Source organism: Callorhinchus milii, unplaced genomic scaffold, assembly GCF_018977255.1.
Source record: "Callorhinchus milii isolate IMCB2004 unplaced genomic scaffold, IMCB_Cmil_1.0 Scaffold2, whole genome shotgun sequence".
Classification (NCBI taxonomy): Eukaryota; Metazoa; Chordata; class Chondrichthyes; order Chimaeriformes; family Callorhinchidae; genus Callorhinchus; species Callorhinchus milii.
Window position 1 is genome coordinate 73485664 of NW_024704743.1, and position 26443 is coordinate 73512106.

Consider the following 26443-nt stretch of genomic DNA (forward strand, 5'->3'; position numbering starts at 1 on the left):
TTCCTAGTTGCTTGCTGTACCTGCATACTAACTTTTTGTGACTGGTGTACAAGGATACCCAAATGCCTCTGAACACTAACACTACCTCGACTCTCCCCTTCTAGAAAATAATCTATTTTTCTATTTTTACTGTCTAGGTGAATAACTTCACACTTCTCCAAGTTATACTCCATTGGCCACCTTCTTGCCCACTCACTTAGCCTGTCCATTTCCCTTTGCATTCTTCTTGTGTTATCCTCACAGCTTACTCTCCCACCTAGCTTCACATCATCCACGAATTTAGATATGTTAAGTTCTATTTCCTCATCTAAATCATTGATATAAACTGTAAATAATTGAGTCCCAAGCACTGGGACTTCCTCCCGACATGAAAGGCCCTCTATAAATGCAATTTTGTTGTTGTTGTTGATCCTTATGGCACTCCACTAGTCACATCCTGCCAATCTGAGAAGGACCCGTTTATCCCTACTCTCTGTTCTCTTCCTGTTAGCCACTCTCCAATCCATGCTAATATACTGCCTCTAATCTTATGCAACAGCCTTTTATGTGGCACCTTGTCGAATACCTTCTGGAAATCCAAATACACCACATCTACTGGCTCCCCCCTATCTAACCTGCTAGTTACATCCTCAAAAAACTCTATAAGATTTGTTAAACATGATTTCCCGTTCGTAAAGCCATGCTGACTCTGCCTAATCATGTTATGATTTTCTAAGTACCCAACGACAACGCCCCTAATTAAGGACTCTCAAATTTTCCCTTCCACTGATGTCAGATTAACTGGTCTATGTTTCCCCATTTTTTGTCTTCCATCCTTCTTAAATAGCTGTGTTATGTTTGCGACTTTACAATCAATGGGAACCATTCCAGAATCCAGGGAATTTTGGAAGATCAAAAACAAAGCATCCACTATCTCTGCAGTCACCTCTTTTAAAACCCTAGGATGCAATCCATCAGGTCCAGGAGATTTATCGGTTTTCAATCCTATCAATTTCTCTAATACGATTGTTTTACTAATGTTCATTTCTTTAAGTTCCTCACTAACATTAGCCTCCAGATTACCCTCTATTTTCAGTAAGTTTTCAGTGTCCTCTAATGTGAAGACAGAAGCAAAATATTTGTTTAATGACTGCCCTTTCTTTATTCCCCGTTATAATTTCTCCTGTCTCTACCTCAATGGACCCACATTCACGTTTGATAGACTACAGACTAGACTACAGTAAATCCTTTGAGATGTTTGGCTGACATGAAAAGGTGCTATATCAAACACTCAGGTTTTTTTTAATATTATAAGCTTGGCTGCCGTTTTGTTATAAATTTATTAAATTGGAAATATATGTATTTCAGGGGGAAAAAATAAATTACATTTTCCAAATTTCATTATCTTATTAATTGCATATGTACTCATGGAGCAGTGCACATAACTATTTATTGTAATAATCCTGGCATTAGCACATTTTTTAATATTTGATAATTCTCACATTTCAGAAAAATGTGTTGGAGGGATGGGAAATCGAATGAGTGAAGTGATACTTATCACAAGGCCAAAAAATTTGGTTAAAATGTGTCCTTAAATCCAGTCCCCTTAGGAACAAGTTTGGGATTGTGTTCCCTTCCTCCCCACCCTGCTCAGATTTCCAGAGAGAAAAAAAGAGCTTTGCTGTGCCTCATCAAGATTGTTTTTAACACAATCTTTAAAGCAATTGCTTACAAATTACTCAGTCACTGCACTTTACAATATATTGTGTGAAGTTTTAGACATCCTGTGCTCTACCAAATGCAAGGATTATTGTTATTATTATTTATTATTAAAATGAGCAAGGAGTCCACCATTATTTCTAATCTTGGGAGCAGCCATTTAACTGTGCTTCACCACATGCTGGAACAATTTTAATTTGAAGTCCATATCAGGGTTAAATCATTGCTCTTCACTCACTAAAACAAACATGCTCTTGATATTTAACCTTCAGCAGGGCAAGTCAAAACCATTCTATCAAAGTTGTGAGCCTGGGGCGAGGGGAAGGGGGGGTGGGTGAAGAGAGATTGTTTACTCCGAAACCTGTTAAAAATCTTAAAAATGGGTTTTAGGAGAGATTTTAACTGTATTTTCTGCCCTTGTGTTAATTAGCACATCACATGCTGATTTTCCGGCTCCTCCCCCCACCCCGATTTTAAATAATAAATAATATATTGATGCTTGAAGGTTTTTTTTAACTCTTTATTTTATTACTTACAACCAATGTTTTGTATGGTTTATTGCCCACTGTCCTGTTTTGTCTTCCCTGTGGCTGCTCTCCAATATGTATTCTAAAAAGACAATGAACGTCAGCAGCATGTTGCCTTTTGATATTCCTCAGTGCAGTTCTTACATTTCCTGGGATATAATGTCATACCTGTTGCCCTTTTATCCCACTGGGTCTTGCTTGCATTAATATATTCAGGCTAAAGGTAGTTTGCCATTTGAAATGTATAATTTACTCCACAAATGTGTTGCAATTGCATACTTTTCTAATTGCCCATTGAAAGTATGGTACTTCTACAATATAACGCAAATAGGCTTGCACATGTTCTGTATCCTCAACTAAGCAGCATTGTCAAAGCGATGAGCTGAGCCAAGCTTGCTATTGAATGGGCAAAGTTGTCAGCTTGGCTCTGTTGGTAGCTTTCTTGCCTCTGATTTTGGGAGTTGTGGGTTCAAGCCACATGTTGGGACTTGAATACACACTCCAGTCCAGTACTGCAAGATACCTGCATTGTTCGAGAACCCATCCTTCAGATAAGGCATTCATCTGAGAATGTCAATTTTATCAATCTTCAGGAATGATAAAAGATAACCATGAAATTATGTGAAAAAAAGACAGTTTCTTCCAATTTCCTCATCAGATTCATTTAATTGTTCATCTTACAGGTGTTTGTGGAAAGTTGATGTGAGCAAAATGGCTACCAAAAAACAGTCACTACACTTCGCAGGAATTGCCTGTGAAGCATTTTCAGATATTGTGACGCAATTAAGTGCTGTAAAATGCAAGTTTTCTTTCCTTCATTGTTATTGTACACCATCAGCACTGATTCATAATAAATCACAATGAGAATCGCTTTAAAATAATAATTTTATACAGGCAGTCACTGCACTTTACAGTATACACTATACAACGATTTGAGATGTCCTCCTGACATGAAAGGCACTATATCAATTAAAATATTATTTATTATATTATATTATGTTTAGTCTAGCATCAATGATGCTGAGTTTATGTGTGGCGTAACCTTTAGGGTACTGACTCCTGTCTCTGTTTGGTGACTGGTTTGCTAGGTTTTCAATGAGTGCTCCATTCTGGAAGGTGGAAGCCCTTTTTTTAAGAAAGACGAGGTCTGTTTTTTGCGGCTGGTCGCTAGCTAAAAGCTTGGCCTACAAATTGATAGGGTTTCATCACAGGAAAAAAAAGAACAGAAATTTTAGCATCAGAACCATGCAGAGCCACGACTGCAAACACATGTCATCAGCACCGTGAGGACGATCTAACCCCAATCTGAACACAATCTAAAGGTTGGAGGCACAAGATATCAAACAATGTGGCTTTCTGAAGCCAATCATAGCCAGAGCTCAATCATTAGTCATTTTCTAAATGGATGATTTTGGTGCACTAAAAATTATTCTGTGTCTGGAATGGAATGCGCACTCTCCCTTAAGTACACACCCTGCTTACCTCACGCCAAAGAGTATTAGGCACCGGTTGCCAATGCTTGGGGAGTGTGTGTTGGTGTGCTGCTGGAATTTAACCAATTAAAACCACACAGATGTGGTTTAAGCCACTAAAATTACTTTTTACTGCTTGAAGTGTCATCTGCCACCCCTTGGTAAATATCTTTTCATTTTCCTTCCATCTCGGATTATTCTATTGATTTTTGTAACTTTCAGCAATATGTCCCACTGTTCTGATAAAGCTGAAATGGGAGGAGAAAGAATCCTTTTCTTTGTCGCCAAATAACAAGTGCAAATAGTCTTTTCCTGCCAGGAAGCAGAATGCATTAGTTCAGTTTCTCTTCCAAGACCAAGCTCCTGGATGTAAGAGGATCTTATATCCCTAATGTTACCAGGGTGTATTTGAGCAATCCCCAATACGTTTGCAGTACTGAGCATTTCCTAGCATAGCTGCCCTTCCTCCTTATATCTCTTATCTTATTTGATTATGAAAAATCCCTGGATTTCAGCACCCTGGGAGTTAAATAAGATATGCATTATCTTAAATTGAATGTGATGAACTGAGGTCATTCTGGCTTATGTCATTCCATAACTTTAAAATAGTTGTTCAAATTGCTTCTAGCATTATTAATGTCTTAATAGTGAATTCAGTCAGGAGCAGAGGCAGGGGAACGAGGGGCGAAGCCGAGACCTAGCAGTGGGCATAAAAGCCAAAGCAAGGAGAGCAGTCAGCCAGTCAGGAGCAGAGGCAGGAGAGAGATAAAAAAAACAAGCAACCAGCGGGAAAATTAAAAAGTGACGTCAAAGCGACGTCACAATCAAAACATTCTGAAAGAGTAAACTAACAGCTAATACTAACTACTAACAGTAAACTAACACTAACTACTAATTAACAACACCAAAAATAAAATAAATTTTAAAAAAAGAATAATTAAGAATTTAACTTTTAAAAAGTAATAATTAAGTAAAATTTTAATTCACAGTGGCGGTGGGAGAAGTGACAATGGCGTGGCAGGTGTTGTGTGAGGACTGTAACGTGGGAGTTGCTGAAGGGCAGTCTGAGCCTGGGCGACCACATCTGCAGCAAATGTCTGCAACTGAGACAGCTCCAGCTCAGAGTGTCTGAGCTGGAATCCGAGGTGCAGACATTGCACAGCATCGGGACAGTGAGTGCTTCCTGGATAGTTTCATCCTGGAGCCAGTCACTCCCCTGAGGCTCAGGGAATGTATAGATAATAGTATCAGTCAAGGACAAGATAGGGTGTCTGACAGGCAGGAGGTTAAGGGAACACCAGAGAGAGTGATAGTGAAGCCTCAGGCTTTAACTTTGGCCAACAAATACGAGATCCTGGACAAGGAAGCCTGTGAGGAGGATGGAAAACATGATTCCAATATTATAATAATAATAATCCTTGCATTTGATATAGGGCTTTTCACGTCTTCTAGACGTCTCAAAGCGCTTCACAGAATACACTGTAAAGTGAATTGACTGTATATTTGTGGGCGAATCGCGGGAGCCAATTGCGCACAGCAGTGTCCCACAAACAGTCGTGGATTGAAAATGACCAATTTTTTTTTTGAGGGATTATTATTAGGCGTGTGGAGTAAGGAAACTTGCCCAAGGTTTCGCCCTCTGCCTGGAATTGAACTCAGGTCTCTCGCTTGCAAAGCGAGTGCCCTAACCACTGAGCTACAGGACTCCACTATCTATTTGGAATAGATTATAAATAAACCTGGTGAATTATTGGTTTTCTGTGTCCTAATCACCTCTTTTGTGAAGTGGGCATTTAAAAGCAAGTAAATCTTACAAAACAGGTTGTCATTCTTTATATGACGTCTTCTGCAACATGAGCACCATTTTCTCCTAGTATAGGTTGTACTATTTTTCTTAATTATATTAGTTGGACAAATGAAAAAAATTCTTGCGTAAATTAACTATATAGTTTATACAAATAACCAATATGCTTGGCCAATGTCACTGAAATGCATAAACATATCCCCAGGAATTTGCAAATTCTCCTTAGTCCCATTGTTGGTCTGCAACTGCCTGAGAACCTATGGAATATGCAGCTTTATATTAAATATAAAAATTAATACAATGATTGTGGCCCTGCCTGCTTGTCAGAGATGCTATCTATACATGTACTTATTTCAAACTTAGTTTACATAGCACTCATAATCTACCCAAAATGAATGACTGCAAAGTTGGTCAAATGATTGTAACATTCATAAAGAAAAAAAGGGGAAACAAACAGAAAGTTGTAGAACTGGGGGCGAGACTATCAGGCGGACAGACACACTTATCTGCAGCCGCAACCAAGGAGACCCGAAGGCTCAGTTGCCTTCCTGAGGTCAGGGTGAAGGACGTCTCGGCAGGGCTGGAGGAGGTTCCATTGGTGGTACTTCACATAAGTACCAATGACATAGGTAGGATTAGTTATGATGATTTGAGGAGGGAGTTCAAGGAGTTGGGAACTAAATTAAAACAAAGAACATCAAAAGTAGTGATATCAGGATTTCTGAATTTGACATGTGCAAATTGGTACAGGAATAAGCAAATTAGAAAGTTAAATGCATGGCTGAGGGAGTGGTGCGGAACGCGGGGGTTTCATTTTATGGGCCACTGGCACCAGTATTGGGGGAAAAGAGGTCTATTTCAAAAAGATGGGCTCCACCTAAATCGTGCTGGGACAGATGTCCTAGCAAACCAAATACATAGGGAGGTTAATAAAGCTTTAAACTAGTAAAGGGGTGGGGGGGATATAATTAGAAATAATCGCAAGCCAGCAATATTAACAAAACTAAAGATGGCAGAACAGAATAGCAAGAGAGATAAGCAGAATAGGTCAAAGAGGGGTAAGAAGCTCAGTAAAGAAGATGGGGCATCAGAGAGTATGGGAAATGGTAAGAAATTCAAATCGCTATATCCGAATGCACGAAGCATTCAGAATAAGATAGATGAATTAGAGGCACAGATAGATACAAACAGTATGATCTAGTAGCCATTACTGAGACATGGTTACAGGGAGATCTAGGATGGGAGTTAAATATTCCGGGGTTTTCAGCTTATAGGAAGGATAGACAATGTGGAAAACGAGGCGTGAAGAATGGAATAAAAGCAGTCGAGAGGAAGAATTTCAAATCAGATAATCAGGACGGAGAGACAGTATGGGTAGAATTACGAAATAACAAGGGGCAGAAAACATTAGTGGGAGTAGTTTATAGATCCCCAAACAGTGTTCACAGCATAGCGCAGGGTATTAATCAAGAAATTAGAGGAGCATGTAGCAAAGGTAATACAGTAATAGTGGGTGATTTCAATCTTCACAAAGATTGGAAAAACCAAATCAGCAAAAGTATGGTAGAGGAGGAGTTTATAGAATGTATGAGAGATAGCTTTCTGGAACAGTAGCTGAGGAACCAACTCGGGGACAGGCCATCCTAGAACTTGTTTTGTGTAACGAAACAGGGCTAGTCGGAAATATAGATATTAATGCTCCTCTAATGCAGAGTGATCATAACATGATAGAATTTAGTATTAAGTTAGAGAGCGATGTAGTCAAATCCGAAGCAAGGGTCTTAAATTTAAATAAAGCTAACTTAGCTAAAATAGACTGGGGAATTAGATTAATGGATATGACAATAGATCAACAATGGCAAACTTTTAAAGATGTGGTGCATAATTCTCAGCGGTCACATATTCCCTTGAGGAATAAGAGTACCGCAGGGAAAGCAATTCATCCGTGGCTAACTAGAGCAGTAAAACTGCCCAAAAAAAAGCAAACCTGAGGACTGGGAGTGTTTTAGGGACCAACAAAGGAAAACCAAAAAGCTCATTAAGAATGAGAAAATGGATTATGAGGGCAAGCTAGCTAGGAACATTAAGACAGGTTGTAAGAGTTTTTATCAATACATTAAGTGGAATAGGCTAGCAAAAGTAAATGTGGGTCCATTACAGGCAGAGACAGGAGGAATTATACTGGGGGTTAAGGATATGGCAGAATCCCTAAATAAATACTTTGCTTCTGTCTTTACGTTAGAAGACAAAAGAAGTTTACCAGAAATAAAGATGAACCAAGGGGCTAATGATAGGCAGCAACTTAGGGGAATTTACATTAGCAAAGAAGTGGTGCTAGGGAAATTGTTGACATTAAAAAGTGACAAGTCCCCTGGATCTGATGGTTTGCATCCTAGGGTTTTAAAAGAGGTAGCTCATGAGATAGTGGAGGCCTTGTGTCTGATCTTCCAAAATTCTTTGGATTCTGGAACGGTTCCCATTGATTGGAAGATCGCAAACGTCACACCACTATTTAAGAAGGGTGGGAGAGAAAAGATGGGGAACTATAGACCAGTTAGTCTGACATCGGTGGTAGGGAAAATTCTAGAATCCTTAATTAAGGATGTCGTAGTGGGATATTTAGAGGATCACAATATGATTAGACAGAGTCAACATGGCTTTACAAAAGGGAAGTCATGCTTAACAAATCTTTTAGATTTTTTTGAGGACATATCAAGTAGATTAGATAGGGGGGAATCAGTGAATATAGTGTATTTAAATTTCCAAAAGGCATTCGATAAGGTGCCGCATAAAAGGTTGATCCACAAGATTAGGGCCCATGGAATTAAGGGGAATATATTAGCATGGATTGAAGAATGGCTAACGGGAAGAAAACAAAGAGTAGGGATAAATGGGTCCTTCTCAGATTGGCGGAATGTGACTAGTGGAGTGCTACAAGGATCAGTGCTTGGGCCTCAACTATTTCCAATCTACGTCAACGATCTAGATGAGGACATCGATCTTAATATATCCAAATTCGCAGATGACACTAAACTAGGAGGGAGAGTAAACACTGAGGATGACATTAAAAAAATGCAACGAGATATAGATAGGCTAGGTGAGTGGGCAAATAGGTGGCAGATGAAGTATAATGTAGGGAAGTGTGAAGTCATCCACCTCGGTGGCAAAAACAGTAGAGCAGATTATATTTAGAAGGGGAGAGACTGATAGTGTTAGCGTTCAGAGGGACTTGGGTGTCCTTGTACACCATTCACAAAAAGTTAGTGTGCAGGTACAGCAAGCAACTAGGAAGGCTAACAGTATGTTGGCATTTGTTACAAAAGGGTTAGAATATAAGAGTAGGGAAGTCTTGCTGCAACTGTATAGGGCCCTGGTGAGACCGCACCTAAAGTATTGTGTGCAGTTTTTGGTCTCCTTATTTAAGAAAGGATGTACTCGCCTTGGAGGGGTTACAACGTAGATTCACTAGGTTGGTACCTGGGATGAGGGGGATGAGTTATGAGGATAGGTTGAGCAATTTAGGCCTATCTTCTCTAGAATATAGAAGAATGAGGTGATCTTATAGAAACCTGTAAGATTCTTAAGGGTCTTGACAAGGTAGATGTCATGAGACTGTTTCCCCTGGTTGGAGAAACTATAACCAGGGGTCACAGTCTTCAAATTAGGGGTAAGCCTTTTGCACTGAGTTGTGGAAAAACTTTTTCACTCAGAGGGTAGTGAATTTATGGAATTCTCTACCCCAAAAGGCTGTAGATGCTCAGTCCTTGAACATATTCAAGACTGAGATTGATAGATTTCTTGTGGATAAAGGGATGAAGGGATATGGGGTTTAAGGCGGGTGGGTGGAGTTAGAATAGATCAGCCATGATCTTATTGAATGGCGGGGCAGGCTCGAGGGGCCGAATGGCCAACTTCTGCTCCTAATTCTTATGTTATTATGAATTAGCAGTGAGGCAGAAATTGGGTCTTATACTTGTTCTTTCACAGGAGCTGCTTTAGTGGTGTGACTGGAGGTGAAATGGGTTCTGACCCAATTCTTTTTGTCATTACATTCTTCTGAATGACTATTTTATTGATTTCCATCCTCTGGAGATTACCCTATCCCCTGAGGAGTGCTGTTAGGCTGAAGGTTTCATATTCAGGGGAATGCACACAATTACATGTCTGTTCAGGCAGTCTGGTCTCATTGGTTACAGCTCAAATATATAATGCTGAGGTACAATCCCCATGAGACACATCTCAGGTTCATGTAAAGCTAGTACAGCCAATCCTGGTTTTCTCCTCAATGGTCCAGATGACCATATGCCTCATTTCATCACCACTTATACCCTATAACTTCTAATATCCAGGTAATCCAATTTCAGCCATCTCAATATTATGCTGCACCAATAATATTCGATCAGAATTTGTTTTGTTAGTCACATCCTCTTGCTTCTGAGAGCATAATTTGGTCCATCGGATTGCCAACAAAAGGCATTGATGTTGCATCAATTCATTCCTTCAAAAAAGAACATCTGACTGAGATGAACTAATATTTCAACACTGGTGAATCAGGAGCGGGTGGGGGAGCAGTAGTGTCACTGATGTGTGGGGAATGTGCAGAAAGACTGAGTTTGCCCAGTGGAGGAGAAAAGTAGAAAAGTTGAGGTTGGAGAAGACCACAAAGTTAGAGTGGTTCAAGGGCATGAGAAGATTTAATAATAATAATCCTTGCATTGGATATAGGGCCTTAGCAAATTATTGAGAAGTCTAAAAGGGCTTCACAGAATATAACAACAATTTGCACTTAAAAAGTGCCTTACATGCAGGGTAGATTCTCAAAGCGCTTAAATATACTGTAAAGTGAATTGACTGTAAAGTGAAATGCCCACAAATTTGTGGGTGAGGACCTGAAAGACTGAGAAGCAAGGAGACAGTGGAGCTTGGTGAAGATAGGAGTGATGGGCAGCCAATTTTTGTACAGGTACAGATGAGGACAGTGGAGTGTTCAATGAGTTAGAACATGTAGATGGTGGAGATGGGGGTGCACATGTGATGTGATAATTTTCACAGGTGTTAATACCAGCAACATCTCAGAGTTTAAATATAATTGTTTATCAGTCCCTATGAGTTTAGTTACATTGCAAAATCCACAATGCACCACTTTTAAAACTGGTAGAGAATTTGCATTAGTCATTTCCATTGCAGAACTGGGGACGCTGCTGATTTCTCAAGTCCCGGGCAGGGCTCACTGAGAGCAAGATAACAAGTGTCTGTATATTCATCAATGTATTGTGAAACCTCCTTGGGTCAGGGAGAATGAGTTATAAAAAGGTTTTCTCATTAAAGCTAGAAGACTTCAAGTGACTGCTATCGCACATTGCAACTAAATTAATTCTCAGTCAAACTTTAATGAAAAGCTTCTCACCTCCACAGAATGTACCTTCTGAACAAAAATTAAACATGTATGAAAAATAGTAAAGGGGTTATCAGAGGAATATAAAAAGGAGATCTACTAAAGCAATGTATCACTGCTGAATACAGTATTATCGTATTGGAATTTTGGCTAGACTTGGTTTGATCACTTACAGGACACAACTTTATTATTATTTACTTACTTGTTTAAGTCAGTCAGTTCTGGGAGGTTCTGTGGAGTCCGTAGCTCTGTGGTTAGAGCACTCACGTAGCAAGCCAGAGGACCTGGGTTTGATTTCCAGGCACGGGCGAAATGTTGGGCCAGTTTCCTTACTCCACACACCTGTTTACCTACCAGTAAGTAAGAACCCGGTTGTTAGTCGATTGGCGGATCACCTTTCTGGGGGTAGTAATCCCTTCAAAATAATAATTATAATAATTTGGGAGCTCAATCCACAACTGTTCATGGGACTCTGCTGTGCGTAATTGGCTGCTGCGTTTCACCCACAAAAATATAGTCAATTCACTTTACAATATATTCTAATATATTCTAGAAGACGTGATAAGACGCTATATTAAATCCAAGAATTATTATTATTATTAATCAGAAAGAGGAGCAACATATTTAACAGAAAATCTGAACTTTTTAACAATCGTTATAAGTTGGGTTAAATATACTCTTTAAACAATTACTGTTTCCTTACGAATTAATACAAATGTGTCTACCATCTATGCTACGCATTCACAGGGACCCCTTTTGATTCATGTACCTCTGCATCACTTATATTGTTACAAATCCGTGTTTTATGTCAACAAATTCAGTTAGTTAATTTATCTGAACTAAGGGACTGCCGAGGAAAGAGTATCTAGAGAATAGAAATGTTATTTGTCTTTTACAAAGACAACATCTATGGTTGTCTGTGGTTGCTAGTGCTAAGATTTGATCGCCAGTGCTGTGGATGAGATAACAATGGCCTTGAAATCTCTATCACTATAAATCATTTGGTCTCATTGTCCTGCACCTTTGTGTTTAACATTAATGAACACAGAAAAACAGGGCCTTTTGTTCAATCCTTTGACTATCTGTATATTGATTGAGAAATCCTAGAACAAAATCTTTGCCTGCTTTGTAATGTTTTCTGTCTGTTCACTTTGTTTTTTTACTTTGTTTTGTTTTTTATGGTGTTGACATTTTCAGCTGATGTGTTGAAAACAAATTCAACTCTGCACAAAAGTGCTTCTAATTTTTGGAGGGCAGATTACACGAGTGAGTTCCCTTATACTAGTGTATACAATTGTATTTCTTTATGTTCCCATCTCCTTGACACCTGCATCATTAGTGTGCCCGTGCTATGAGCAGTTTGGTGTTCTGTTTTTAGTGCTGGTCCGTTTGCTTTGCTGATTGTCATATGGACGTTAGGTAGTGAACTGACATTTGCTTTCCACTGCCTGCTTTCTGCTGTGCCAGAAAAGCATTACATTCGTTCCTTGACAGATAGTCGTGAGGATTTTTTTTGCTTTTCCCACGAATATATATGTAGATGAAGAATATGCAGGGATAGCTGCAATGTAGGCCACGATTTTCAAGGAAAACATTGCAGTAAACAGCTTTCTCTGTCTTTTTTCAAGTGTAACAGGTGAAGCAAGATTTATTAGCTGTAACTGCACCGTTGTTGTTCTGCTATAAGCTTGGACACAAGACTAGATAATTTGCTTTTCCATGCTTCTTTACTGTCTGTCATATTGTAATGGATTTGTTTTTAAACCAAAAAAGTAGTCTTTTGGGCACCAAATGTTAACTTGTCAACTTTTATCAAACATTATGATGCTAAATGTTTCTGTCTTTTTTGCAGTTTTAAAAAATGCAAGCTTTATACTGTATTAGTTACCAGAAGGTGTTGTTCAACAGCACAATTGACTCAACTTACATAGTTTTTAATGAATGAACCACAGTACCTTTTGAAACCAGGAACAAATTACATTTGGCATTACTGCATTTGGTTAACCTAAAGTGAGTACATTCTCCAGTCAGAAGCTTTGTTGTGGTCGATCTAAGGCATCAACTGAACTATGCACATTCTGCATTTGTGTAACAGAGGCTGAAAGAACTAAAACAAAGAGAATTTGCTCGAAACGTTGCTTCAAGATCAAGAAAAGATGAAAAGAAACAAGAAAAGGCACTCAGGCGTCTCCACCAGCTGGCAGAGCTTCGCAGAGCTTCGGAATGGTCAGTACTCAGAAACATGCGAACCTCAACGTTGGTTGCAAATTCTAATCCCATTGTGTCAGCCTTGCTCAGAAAGTTGTTGGTTCTAGCCACACAGTGTAAAATGGCACTCAAATGCAGTGCTGGGGTATACTGCACTTTTGGAGGTGCCGTTCTTCAGATGAGTTGTTAAACTAAGTGCCTGTTCAGGTGGACATTAAAGATCCTATGCTTCTATTTGGAAAGAGAAGGGAGTTTCTCCCGTTGTCCTGGTTATTGACTTCATGACTGTTTGCAGGACATGTTGCAGTACTCATATTGGTTGCCTGATTCACCAACAAAATACACACTCACTAAGCACTTTAAGATGTCCCCCCAACATGAAAAGCACTTTGTTAAATGCAAGGATTATAATTATTATTATTATTATTATTATTATTATTATTATCCATGACCACCAAATATTAATTTACTTCCCTCTTAAATATTTCATCTACAACATTTTGGCAGTAGTGAATTGCAAATTTCCATAATTCCACAATACTTTGTGTCAAAAATTGCTCCTTGGCCATTTTTATGTTGTATGTACTCATTTGACACACACCACAGGTTAAAATGTGCTCCATTCAGTTTCTAACCTCATCTGATCATTTTGCTTTTATAATATAATGGAAAATGCAATGTTTGAGAGTTGATTGAATAATTATTATTGAATAATTATAATTAATGAATGAGTGAATTAATTATTATAATTATTGAAAAGTGCCAATTTTCCATCCATCCCTGAAGACAGACCAGAATTTGAAGACTCCCTATACCATGCTCTCTGCTTCCTTCCCATCTCACCACAATTGTTTGCTTCTATTTTAACCTAAAAATTCCTGCTGCCATCTCATCTGCCACCTCTGCAATGCCTGGATTTGCTTATCAATGCAGGTGCAGCACTTGAGTGCATTATCATGTTTGAATTGCAAGTACGGTCAGCATACATATGTATATCACAGGAAAATCTTTCACTTTATGGTTGTTTGTTGTGTGCTATCTTGAGAAAATTGTTGTTTTGGTCAGCTGAGTGTCTGACACATGCAGAACCCCATTGAGATGCTTATGAGTATTCAAACCAGACTGTTCCACATAGGCATGCCACCCACACATGGAAATTTCCCTTTGTCTGGAATTGTACGCACTCTCTTCCGGGCGGTGGGATCACACCCCACTTGCCTAACACCAGAGAATATTAGGCACTGGTTGGCAAGAGCCAAGGCTCAGGCAACCCAGAGTGTGCGCTGTTGCAGTTTAACCAGCATTATTTTTAACCTCATTGGCATTATTTAGCCTAATGTCTAAAATTCAAAATTGAAGCTTTGTAATCATCATGCAAACCAACAATTATTGCATTGACTTCAGAACATTAGAAATTCTATATTTAAAGTTACACTCTCTGCAATTTTATTGCCTTTAAGAAATCAAAAATATAATCAATATTATACTTTATATATGTACCTCATTTCAGGACTTATTACTGAAAGTGAATCATTATTGAAGAAAAGAGATTATCAGAACAGTAAAGTAAAAAAAAAATTGGTGTATAATATTTTTAATTAATTATAATAAATAATAATCCTTGCATTTTATATAGCACCTTATCACATGATCAAAATGTCTCAAAGCACATTGCAGGAATTACTGTAAACTGACTATTTTATGAGTGAATGTGACAGCCAATTTGCGCACAGCAATGTCCCACAAACAGCCAAGAGTGAGTGACTAATTTATCAGGATGATTATTAGCAATACCCCAGGATCTTTAGCATCCATCTGAACAGACAGCCAGGACTTCAGTTTAATGTCTCATTGAAAGGATGGCACCTCCGACAATGCAGTGCTCTCCAAGCATTATTTTGGATTATCAGCAATCATTTCTTGTTTCTTTGACTACCTAACTGACTGTTGCTTAATGAATTGATTGCTATTTCAGAAGCTTTTCAGTTATGTGAACTTTGTTCCTGGTTCCCTTTTCAATCTATATTTATCAGGTTGGAGCACTTGTGGAGATATTCTGAGACCTCTGACCCTTTTATGCTAACTTTAGATATCGGGTATAATGTCCTGAAGTGATTTGGACAACTTGCACTGGGGAGTTGGTGAATCAATGTAAGGTTTCTGAGCAGCAGTTTAATAAGGCAGCGTAAATCTCTGATTCAATACGGACAGCACATTGTGATCTACTGATGCAGTTAATCAGTCAAAGTGTTATTTTTATACAAAGGTAAAGCTCATTTAGCGTGGGAAACCAGCAGAGCAAACTCAGTGTGAAAGCAGGTGCAATATAAATTGCTGCTTCATACTGTTGTGGGTTGCATCAGTCCTATCTGCCAAATATTGTCACATTGGAATATTCTGCTCTTCAGCAAACATAGTCTGCTCTTTTCTGGTAGGTTACCAAATAATATAGTAAACTGGATTCTCCTAAAACGGATCATCGTTTCTATCTACAATGGGCTTTGGCCAAAATATGCATACATTTATTATAAATGAATGTGCACAGTAATAATTAGAGGTTGCTTATTTATGTAACTAGCAACCAGTGAAAATGATTAACTTTGTTAACTGCATAATTAATATTTGCATATTAACAACTGGGTGTTAAAGACACATGCAGAAACCCATTGTCATGCTTAAGTGTTTCCAACACAGATTGAGTATTCTACACATGCCACCTACACGTGAAAATTCCCCGTGTCTGGAATAGAATACACACTGTCTCACTGGAGAGATGCACCCCACTTACCTTCCACAGAGGATGAGGCACAGTTTGGTGAGAGGCAAAGCTTGGGAACCCCATAGTGTACATTGGGGTACTGATGGAGTTTAACCAACTATACTGTATAGTTTGCTATTCAAAGCATTATTTGGAAGCTTCTCACTGTTTGTCCAGCTAGGACCACCTTACCTATTAGGGTTTGGGCGTGATAGGAACCAAGTAAGAAGATTTCCTGTCCCGGTGGCCAATCTGCCCCTCTAAGTCCTGCCAATGAGACAATTGCTGCCTGTTCAAGGGGCCATTGCAGATCCTATGGCATTATTCAAAAAGAGAAGGGAGTTTCTCCCAGTGTCTTGGCCAGCAATCTTCCTGATAAAATTGGTCATTCATTTCATGGCACTTTGTGGGACACTGCTGTGTGCAAATAGGCTGTTGCGTTCATTTACAAACACAGTCATTCTATTTCACTGTGAAGAGCGTTGGGACGCCATGCTGACGTGAAAAGCATTATACCGATTGAAAGGATTATTAATATTATTGTTACACGGAACTTTATCATGTTTATCTTTGTTTATCTTCAGCAGTGCATCAGGAAGTGGCCCCATGTTCAAACCCACAACAGTGGCTGTTGAAAATCAGTTGAAACAAGGTGGTGCTGCTTCCACCACTGGTCGAGATGGAAATGGAAGAAAGAATAATTCCCTTGTCTTATTCAAAAAGGAACAGACAACAAAAAAAACTTGGGAAAACAACCTTCAATGCCCCCATTGCAGTAACCACTGTATTCATGTTAGATCCGCAGCACAAATACAAGGTAATTTAGGCTTGAAGCCCTTTAGTCTTTTCAAAAACAAAGGCAGCCCATGCCTCCCCACTCACAAAGCTAGTGTCTCATTTTCCTTCTCAAAAAAGGCCCCTTTGAAACTGGAGTCATCGGCCTCGGTTTTCAACGACACCATTGAAGAAACAAACCATGGTGATGAACTGCATTGCCACGCAGGAAAAGCAGCATTCGAAACTGAGATGTCCGAGATCCCTTCAGGGATAAATACCACTAAGACCCTTGAGCATGATGAGGCCAGACAGTCCCCAGTGGACAGTGGCACTGTGAGCAATCCGTTTGCAAGAGTAAGAAAGTTAAAGGCGCTCATGCTGAAGGAAAATAAAGATGAAGCAGAAAAGGAATATTATTGCTATACTCCCACGCATTACAAACCCAAGACAAATTTCCCTTTCTTGTTTTTTATGAAGTCTTCTGAGAAGACAGATGCAAGCAAATTGGTAGCTCAAGATAGCAAAGCCAAAGTGTCTCAGACTGCTGGCTCCGAGCTTAGATGTACCAAGTTTCCTGAAAGTGGGGATGAAAAGCATGAGGACACAGATGGCAAGAAAATGTCAGCTTCGGTATCACATCTTTCTGCTGTGCAGCAACCAGCCAAGCAGGAGGAAGGGGGCACTCTGCACCTGGAGAGCTCCAAAATTCGAGGCGAAGAGTCATCTAAGTGTAAAGCAAGAATGTCTGACTACTCACCTCTAGATGATGGAAAAGTAAGCAGTGTGGGTCCATTGGACGGGCCAAAGCAAATAACCGAGCCCTTTCTCCCAGTGCTAAGCCGCAATGAGGCCACCTTGCTTCAGTGGCCTTCTGAACTTTTACTCTTCACAAAGGCCGAGCCTTCCCTCTCCTACAGCTGCAATCCATTGTATTTTGATTTTAAATTGTCAAGAAATAAAAACAGAGAGAATGGTGCTTCAGGGCAGGAAACGGATAAGGAGGGTGAGCAAAACGTGAGCACTGCTGTGCAAGACGCGACTGGGACAGACACAGCTAAAGAACGAAATGGAAGCCTGAACAGCGAGGGAGCTCCTGTTCAGGAAGAGCAGCTAGCAACTGGCAAATCGAAAAAGAGGAAGAACCGCAAAAAATCGAGCAAGAAGCATAAGTCAAAGTCTGGAGAAATTCAGGCAGAGAACATCAGCAAGAGAAAGAGAGGGAAGAAACGCAAACATAAACACAAGGATAACACAGAAAAGGAGGGCGCAAGTCCACCGAAAATGTCCATCCCTGGTGTTGTGGAACAGTTGTGTGAGGCAACTTTTAAAGAGGAACAATATCTTGTGTTTAGCCAAAAGCGAGCTTTACAGAATGAGCTCTCTAACAACAGCAATGCACCAGAGCAAGGCAGCAACAGTGAGAAATGTTCACGTTTCCCTCTTAAAGCCAGGAACAAAAGGCAGAAAAGATCAGCTTGTAACTCTTTGAGTCACTTCAAAGAAGCTTGTAAAGATCAGAAGGAGCCTAGATCCAGACTAAATTTAAACAGCAATGTCACTGAGAGTACTGAAGACAATCACAAAAGGCATCATAAATCATCTTCCCGTCATAGCTATGAAGATGATTCAGACAGTGATAGAAGCGTTTGCCGAAAATTCAGATGCTATTCATCTTCCCATGACTCATCATTTAAGTCATCTTCCGATAGCTATTCTGATACCTCAAGTGACCGCAGCAGAACCAGCCACAGTAGCAGAAGTTATTCTGACGGATCGAGCGATTACAGTAACAGAAGTCGATCGCGACGTTATTCGAAAAGGCACCATGGGTTGTACCGAGATTACAAATATCATTCCAGGCATAAAAGGAAAAGGCACAATGATTCATCTGTGTCGTCATTGTCTTCCAATGATGATCATTATTATCAGAGAAGAAATGATAGTATAAGCAAAAACCGAGGCAGCACCCAAACAAGACCCCACACACACACAAGAGGCCGAACACACAGCCGGAGCTGGAGCTCTGGTGAGGGACGATCTCACAGCAGAAGCAGAAGTAGGTATAGGAGCAGGTCAAGGCAGAGCCGAAGTAGACAACAAAGTTCCAGCAAAGATTATTTGAGCAGCAGACGCCACAGTTTAAGGAGGTCGAGTTCCAGGAATACGGAGGAGCACGGCTATGACAGACTGAGTGACAGGCAGACAAGACATAGGAGCTCGAGGTCTTTCTCGCGAGATAGAGTCTACCATATAAGGTCACCTCATTACAATAGCAATCAAGAGGCAATGAAAGTCTCAGGCAGGCAATATGGAACACAAAAGAAAGAAGATATGGGCCAGAATTACAGCACAAGTGCAACTAATGTAATCCAGAAAAATGAGAGCAGACCTTGCTCCAGCCTTCCACTAAAAGAAATGATTCAAGAGGAACAAAATTGCCTGATAGCGAGGAGTCTGTTGGAAAAGGTGCAGTATAAGAAAATGGAAGAGAAAACAATCATTATAGAAGAGTTAGCTTCAGTCTCAAACAAACTAGGTATAAAACTGAAGGATCCTCCTCAAGGTTATTTTGGTCCCAGGCTTCCTCCCTCATTGGGGAATGTGACATTGTTACCATTAATTGGAAAACTGCCTGCCACAAAACAAGTAGGTGTGAGGAAAGACGACACTGGCAAAGATGATAACAGTGAGAAAATCGATAACCCTGAACATTCGGAAAAGAATGGAAATGGAATTGCACTAACTATTATTCAAGAAGTGAATCTTTATCCCGAAGAAGTAAGCGAGGATAAAAGAGAGGCAGAGGCAGACACAATGTGCACTGAGATACAGAGCACTAAGGAGGAACAGGCAGTCCTGGCTATGTACCAAGTGCAGCCTGGTGAGGAAAACATTACTCCTGTTACTGAAGAAATGTCCAGTGTTGTTTCCTCTACTGGAGATATTTTTATTGATGACCCACGAGAGGTCAAGGAGGAAAATCCCCAAATGGCGTTTTATGATTGTGATGTTCTGGACACTGATCCGGTGGGAGAGGTTCAGTTTGGTTATTACAACACTGACGTACAGAGCATTGAGGAAACTGAGCCTCAGCACAAACAACATTCCAAATCAATTTCACCCCCTCTGTCTGCCCAGCCTATCATCTTCACACCTGAAGAAATGGAGAAATATGGCAAATTACAACTGCAGGCCCAGCAACACATCCAACAACAGCTTCTTGCTAAGCAAGTCAAGACTTTCCCATCATCGGCAGCCGTCACGTTTACTCCAGCACCTGCACTCCAGCCAGTTTCCATCCAGCAGCCATCCTCCACTGCCACGTCTATCACTACTGTTCACCACACCCTCCTGCAGCATCGTGCTGCTGCCACCCTTGCTGCTGCCTTGCATCCAAATGCCCACCATCAACCTATGGCCCAACTGCACCACATTGCTCAGCCTCATATCACACCCTTCTCTTTTTCCCCAATCACTCACACCATTTTTCCTGCCCATCCTGCCGCTTTTCTAGCGGGACATCCACTGCATTTCATCCCGGCTGCGGCTATCCATCCAGCCCATCTGACACTTCACCCACTGCCGCACTCCGCCCTCTATCCAACTCTCTTTGCCCCTCACCCAGCTGCAGCTGCCGCTTCCACTATCCATCTGCATCCTCTGCTTCACCCTCTGATCTCAGGGCACGATCTGCAACATCACTCCGGTCCCAACACTTGAAATAAGCCTCCAGAAATAAAATGAAAGCAACATGTCAACAATAATTTTAAATCACTTCAGTTCATTCATACTGTGTGTTAACCTTGCAATTAGTAAGGCACTCTATAAAATGCTTTACTCAAACCTTTCTGAGGTGTTTTGTGTGGATTGTGATCAGATTATAGCTTTCACAAATACATTTCTCGGATAATGTGGGGGGAATATCTGGTGATATATGTGATGCTCTGTGCAGTATAATAATTGTCCATGTCACAGAGACCATCTACCTTAGTGACTAATAATGGGGCCTGTCTATCTTTTGCTGATCTCTAAAAATAGCTTTCTTTTCGTTACTTCCTGGTAATGGGATTTCGTGTTATAAAGGCAAAGCAAATAGATATTTTGAGCGATTAGCATGAGATAGACCCTGATGTCTGCCATGTGTAAGAGTCATGCTATTTTCCAGACAGCCTCTTCAAAGCTCCCCCTATGATAGAGTAGTCTTTTGTAAGGACACTGGGGTCAAGATTCTGTTTCCATTATTTCAAACGCTTCAAATCCAAGGTGTTAAATTATGGATTCAGGTCGCATCCTCCACAAAACTGTTCCCAAAATATGCCGTCTTAGTTAAACTGAATGTATTACATTTGTATTTTTTGTTGTGAATAGCTCTTTAGATTTTTTGGTTTCCTTTTAAAGCTTTTTGTATTTTGTGTAAAAAAGCAAAGTGCAGTGTAAGTAGATAGAATTACACTGAATACTGTACATGCAGTGCTACTTTGTTCGGCTTCCCCATGTAAAATGGGATTATATTACTGTATAATGCAATAATATTTTTCCATAACAAATTTGACTCTATGGACTAATGATATTGTATATAACATAGTTCCTGATGTAAATAAAGTCACTCCAGTAAAATACTGTACTTTAGAAGTAAAAATCTGTATTATACTCTCCCAATCTCAAATACTATCTTTTTATTTACTGTATTGTATATTTGTCTTGAAATTTGTTAGGGTTTACATACAAGTGTCTATATGATACTCTTCTGTGCTCAATAATAATGATTGTTATATGGCAGGAAATCAGAAATAAATTGTGACACAAACAAAGAGTCTGGTATATTTTCAACGGAGGAAATAGGATGATATTTGTTGCCAGGGTAACACTAGGTGTGAAGGTCTTGTTTCCACCTGAAAGAGAGATGAGATTTTGAGCAGTTGCCTGGTCCATACAAAACATTGGTCAATGAAAAGTGTGGTGACTGGTGTAACCACATTTATTTTATAAAAAGGCTGTTGAGTAAATTATAGGTTGTCAGAACATTTGACAGACTAAATATTACAAGGGTGAATAAAAAGTATTTTAGTACACCTCACCAGCAGAAATTGAAGTATTTAATGTACAGAGGTACAGATTCACAATGCGATTTTACAAAAATTCAATCATCTAGAATCCACAGACTCTGTTAAGCATTAGCCGCCTATTATCGTCCCAACCCTATTCAATCCTTCTTGCGGAAGAAGTTCAAAACAGCTTACAGCTGAATGCCACTTAACTTGTAGAGAAAGCACTGATAAAATTAGAATCATAGAAATTAGAAGTCAGAGGAAATGATTCAGCTCATCAAGCCTATCCTGGTCGTGCTTCCTCCACTGACGCTAATTATACCCAATCCCCCACTCTTTCCCTGTACCTATTGTATTGTTTCTCACCGAGTGGCACAGTGTCCCACCCATAGTGGTGGCTGCCTCCGAGTGTGAAATCATGGTTCTGCATAGCTCAACAACAACATGTTACACTTGTATAGCACCCTTCACCTCAGAAAGACGTCCCAGGGCGCAGAACAGTTAGGGGATTTGGGATCCGAGCTGGGAGTTGGGGTAGAGGATGGGGTGGGGAGTGGTGCGGGGGGAGCTCAGGAGAAGACATTGAAGGTACTGATTGGAGGATACAAGGGACATCAGTCCCGATTGTTGATTCTAATTGGTACCTGGTGGGGTGATGGGGGAGTTGACAGCAGCATTTGCCTGGACACTATCCTGAAGGGCTGCAGAGAAGGAGCAAAGGGACTCTGGATGTGTTCATTTCTCTTCGAGGACAGCAAGGTCCCAATGCAGATCAAGCTTGTGAAACATAAGACCTTTGTGCAAACGGTCCTCCTTTATGGATCTGAGCTCCTGGGGATGCAGTGGAGAGGCTTCCTCCAGCTCATTTGCAAAATCCAGGATCAGACTGTGAGGTGGATTTGTGGCAAACACGGGAAGCAGCTATAGGGAGGGAGGGCTCTAGCCTACACTGACCTGTCGCTAAGCACCGTGGAGGCAGAGTTGGCTTTATAGCGGGCACATCTGGAAAGCATTACTTGGATTCTGAGTTTGTGAACACGTCTGTACATACATCACTTAGAATCCACCTTGATTAGTTCACAGAGAGGTAAGCAACTGCTGCTCAAGCTCTGCACATCAAACTGGTGGAACTAAAAATGAATCGAAAGGGATGTGTATTGAAGCTGTGGACAGGAAGATGGAAGCAATGCTCTGACGCATTTCATGCTGAGCTGCACTGCCCACCTACCTGGACTGGGCCTGACCCCAAAATTTCTAAAAAGATTTCCTTGGGCCAAACATTTCCCCGAGTGGGTGACTGTGCAGACTCTTGTCTCCCAACTCTTCTAGAGTGCACCAACACCACCCAGAGCAACCTCACTATCCTTGCTGGCCTTCACAGTGGCCAGGGACATTGACTTTCACTCAGATTGTTTGAATCCCACGATCAAAAGATAGCTTATTCGCTATCTACTGCTCACGAGATTCAAACAATTATTTTGCCGGTACCGGCCTTTTCTAAAAATGCCATAATGCCGGAACTGGCATTGTAATTACACTTAGCCAGAAATTCTGGCTCGCCTGGTTGGATCTGCTCCCCTCCCCCATTTGTCTGCCTTGCCGGGGTTTACGGGTGTTAAGATAACATGGTCCTCCACGCTAACACTAGGTAGATTTACAAAATGTAACCTAGCTGTATCTCGCAAAGATCATTTTATCTTAAAATGTATGCCAGTTCCTAAAATGAACTGCGGAAATTCAGCTTCAAATTTATGACTAAAATTAAGAATTTTTTTTCAAAGTTTTGCATGATCTTTAATTCTAAGACAAAGTCTTAAAATGAGGATCATATGAAATAAGGAGCTGGAACACCATCCATTTTTTCTCCCTATTTAGCTCATGAATGTTTGAAGCCTGAATTGTACTTCCTCCACTATTTTCCCAGGTTAAACGGAATTGAGGTATAGGTTTTCCTCGTCAGTGTGATTCACTTGCTCTCCAATGCATTGCATTTGATAACAACTAAATTCTAAACTGGTTTTATATTCTCAACTAAGAAAATAATTGTTGCTTTATTACTACACGCAAGTTACTTACCCTAGAAGTTTACATCAACAACAACAACTCGCAGCACCTTCGGAGTGCTTTGGTTAGTTATTTCATTATGAGAATACTGCTAGTACCACACCTGTACTAAATCCATAACAATGTTTGGCAGTGAGAATACATTGAAAATAGTTGCAAACTGAGAGCTTGTAATCAATTTCTGGAATCAGTTTGAAAGAGGAGAGTAAAAATGCTTCACTTTGTGCTGATGAACAGAGAAAACTTCAAGGTATATTTTCACTTTTTACATTCTCTATTCAGTCTGTGGTGCTGAGAGTCACCCTGGTGAATCAATTTCAAAATCGCTCAATGTGGTGGAGATAAAAGGATCTGAGATGACGCAGAGTTTCTTGTTGGTTTTTTGCTTAATCCGCTTGTTTGCAATGAGACTGAATGCAACAAAAGAGGGAAGGCACACAAAGCATGCTGTAATCTGACCTTCCCTTTTGACAATACTCTGCTTGTCTTTGTCTTTAGACCTCCAGTGCCACCACATAACATCTGTTGTTGCTACTGCATTAACATCATGACCTTGTTTGTCCTTTGGTGTAATCTCTTTTTGTTAGTAACACGCGAGATAGAAAGAAAAACCTTGAAGATCTCAGCCGATCTGTGAACGTGGTCATTTTACATGACTTTGCCTGCACAGACTGAAGGACAAACATATACCCTTTGATCTGCAGCTGAGCAAAATGACTATTTTGACAAAGAACATTGCAGTTGTAGTGCCTTGAATAAATCAAAAGATATCTACAAATTTGACATTAAACTGCATTGCAAGAGTGCACCATGCATGTGAATGTTTCAGTTTAATATAGGAGGATTCCACATGAATAAATCTTCAGCAGTTCAGTATCTTATTCCACTTAAAAAGAGCTGTGCAAAACTGGCCTCAAAGTTAAAACTGAACTTAAGAATGTTAGCACGAGATTAAGATAAATATTAGTAATACTAAGATAATAAAAAATGTTGGGCCTCAGAATACTACAGATCATTTTGATTGAGGCTACATAACACGCGAGCATATTTTAAGAAGTAGAGTAATTCTTATTATTAAAGAGTATTATTATAGTAAATCCAATTCTTAGCAGAATAACAAAGTGAATAATAGTGGTTTAATAGAGCTGAATCTAAATACATAATTGCATCTCAAGTCTAGCAAGTTGCAAGGGTCGTAGGAAAAGGTGGGTTTAAAGAGCTGTTACAGACACATAGAATTCCAACAGAATGATGAAGTAGAAATAGGCCATTCGACCCGACTAGTCCAAGGCAATGTTTATACTCTACAAAAGCCTCCACACCTCCTATTCCCCTCTCCGATACTCTGTTTCCTTCTCCCTCTTGCATGAATCAAGTTTCCTCTTAAATATGTTGGTTCTTTAACCATCAAACACTGCTTCCGCCAGTGAGGTCTACATTCTCACCCCCTCAGTGTGAAGAACAACAATAACTTGCACTTATACAGTGCCCTCCACACAGGATAGCATCTTAGAGCGCTTGTGTGACAGAACAATGTGTGCTTAAATTTTTATGGTTCTATAGTTCTGTCCAGGAAATTGTTTTGTGTACTTTACACCTAACTCATCCTGCAAAATATCATGATATGTGATGTACTTTAACCATTTTCTAGAGGATTATGGACAACATAATCAATCTGAAATGTCAGTTTTCCCTGAAAGTAAATAATATTCTTATTTTTATTGCACTTTACCCTGAAGTAACAAATTTAACATTTGAAATTGAGAAGTTTTATTGAATGCAGCCAAATGTCACTACTAATTTAAGCTTTATTCCTCGGCTTGCAATATTTAATGCACTTTGAGATACATCATATTCTGCTATCACTCGGCTATAAGCATTGGTTTGTTCTTTGAACAATGAATCAGTCTACATTAGACAGCCATTCAACCAGTCACTGCCAGATTCTGTCCAAAGCTTTAACATCAGCAAATTAAAGCTGAAACCGTATTAGGCTACGTTTGCCAAAATTGTACTTTACATTCAAATAACCCTTTATATAAAATGCTGAGTCTCAGTCAATTTCTGATTTAACCTCAGCCTCTATATCATAAATATTACATGACCTTTTTTGAAAGATTGAATTTTGAATTCTTTCCATTTACTGTATTGGGCTAATCTTGTTCATTGTTGCCGGCTCATCTCAATTTTTTTTTAATTTACTTGACAATCAGTGAGCTCATATCGTCAGTTTTATTGTAAACTTATTGTGAACCTGTATGATGTCTGACCAGAATTGGAGTGAATTGGATTGTTATAAAAGTGAATTGAATTTCAGGAATTGGAATTGCCTTTGAAGATTTGATGGAAAATAATTATTGCTGTTTTACACAATAATATTTCAGCACTTGTAACACACTTTTTCACTAACTATTGTATTATCGGTTTTGTCTAGGCTGGCACCCCCAAGACAATGTTAGAGAGGGTGGGGGGTAGATGTTGCTTTGCTGGAGGTGTTGTCCTTCAGATGAAACGTTAAACTTTAACCTGTTCAGGTGGACATTTAAGATCTCATTGCACTATTGGAAAAGAGAAGGGAGTTTCTTCTGATGTTCTGGCCAACTGTGCTTCAAATTAAATTGGTCATTCACTTCACAACTGTTTGTGGGACATTGCTGAGTGCTAATTGACTGCCACAAGCACCTACATAGCA

The 26443-nt window shown here is 39.8% G+C and overlaps 1 protein-coding gene across 1 annotated transcript in view; it reads left to right on the top strand.

Moving 5' to 3' along the window:
• The window catches only part of LOC103187069 (G patch domain-containing protein 8), a 410351-nt gene extending 388905 nt beyond the window's left edge, over window positions 1–21446 (top strand). The window contains exons 7-8 of the mRNA XM_042346987.1: window positions 12992–13122; window positions 16447–21446. Coding sequence (XP_042202921.1) covers window positions 12992–13122; window positions 16447–20359 — 4044 coding nt within the window. The 3' untranslated portion in view covers window positions 20360–21446. The remainder of the gene's footprint in view (window positions 1–12991; window positions 13123–16446) is intronic.
• Window positions 21447–26443: the final 4997 nt, after the last annotated feature.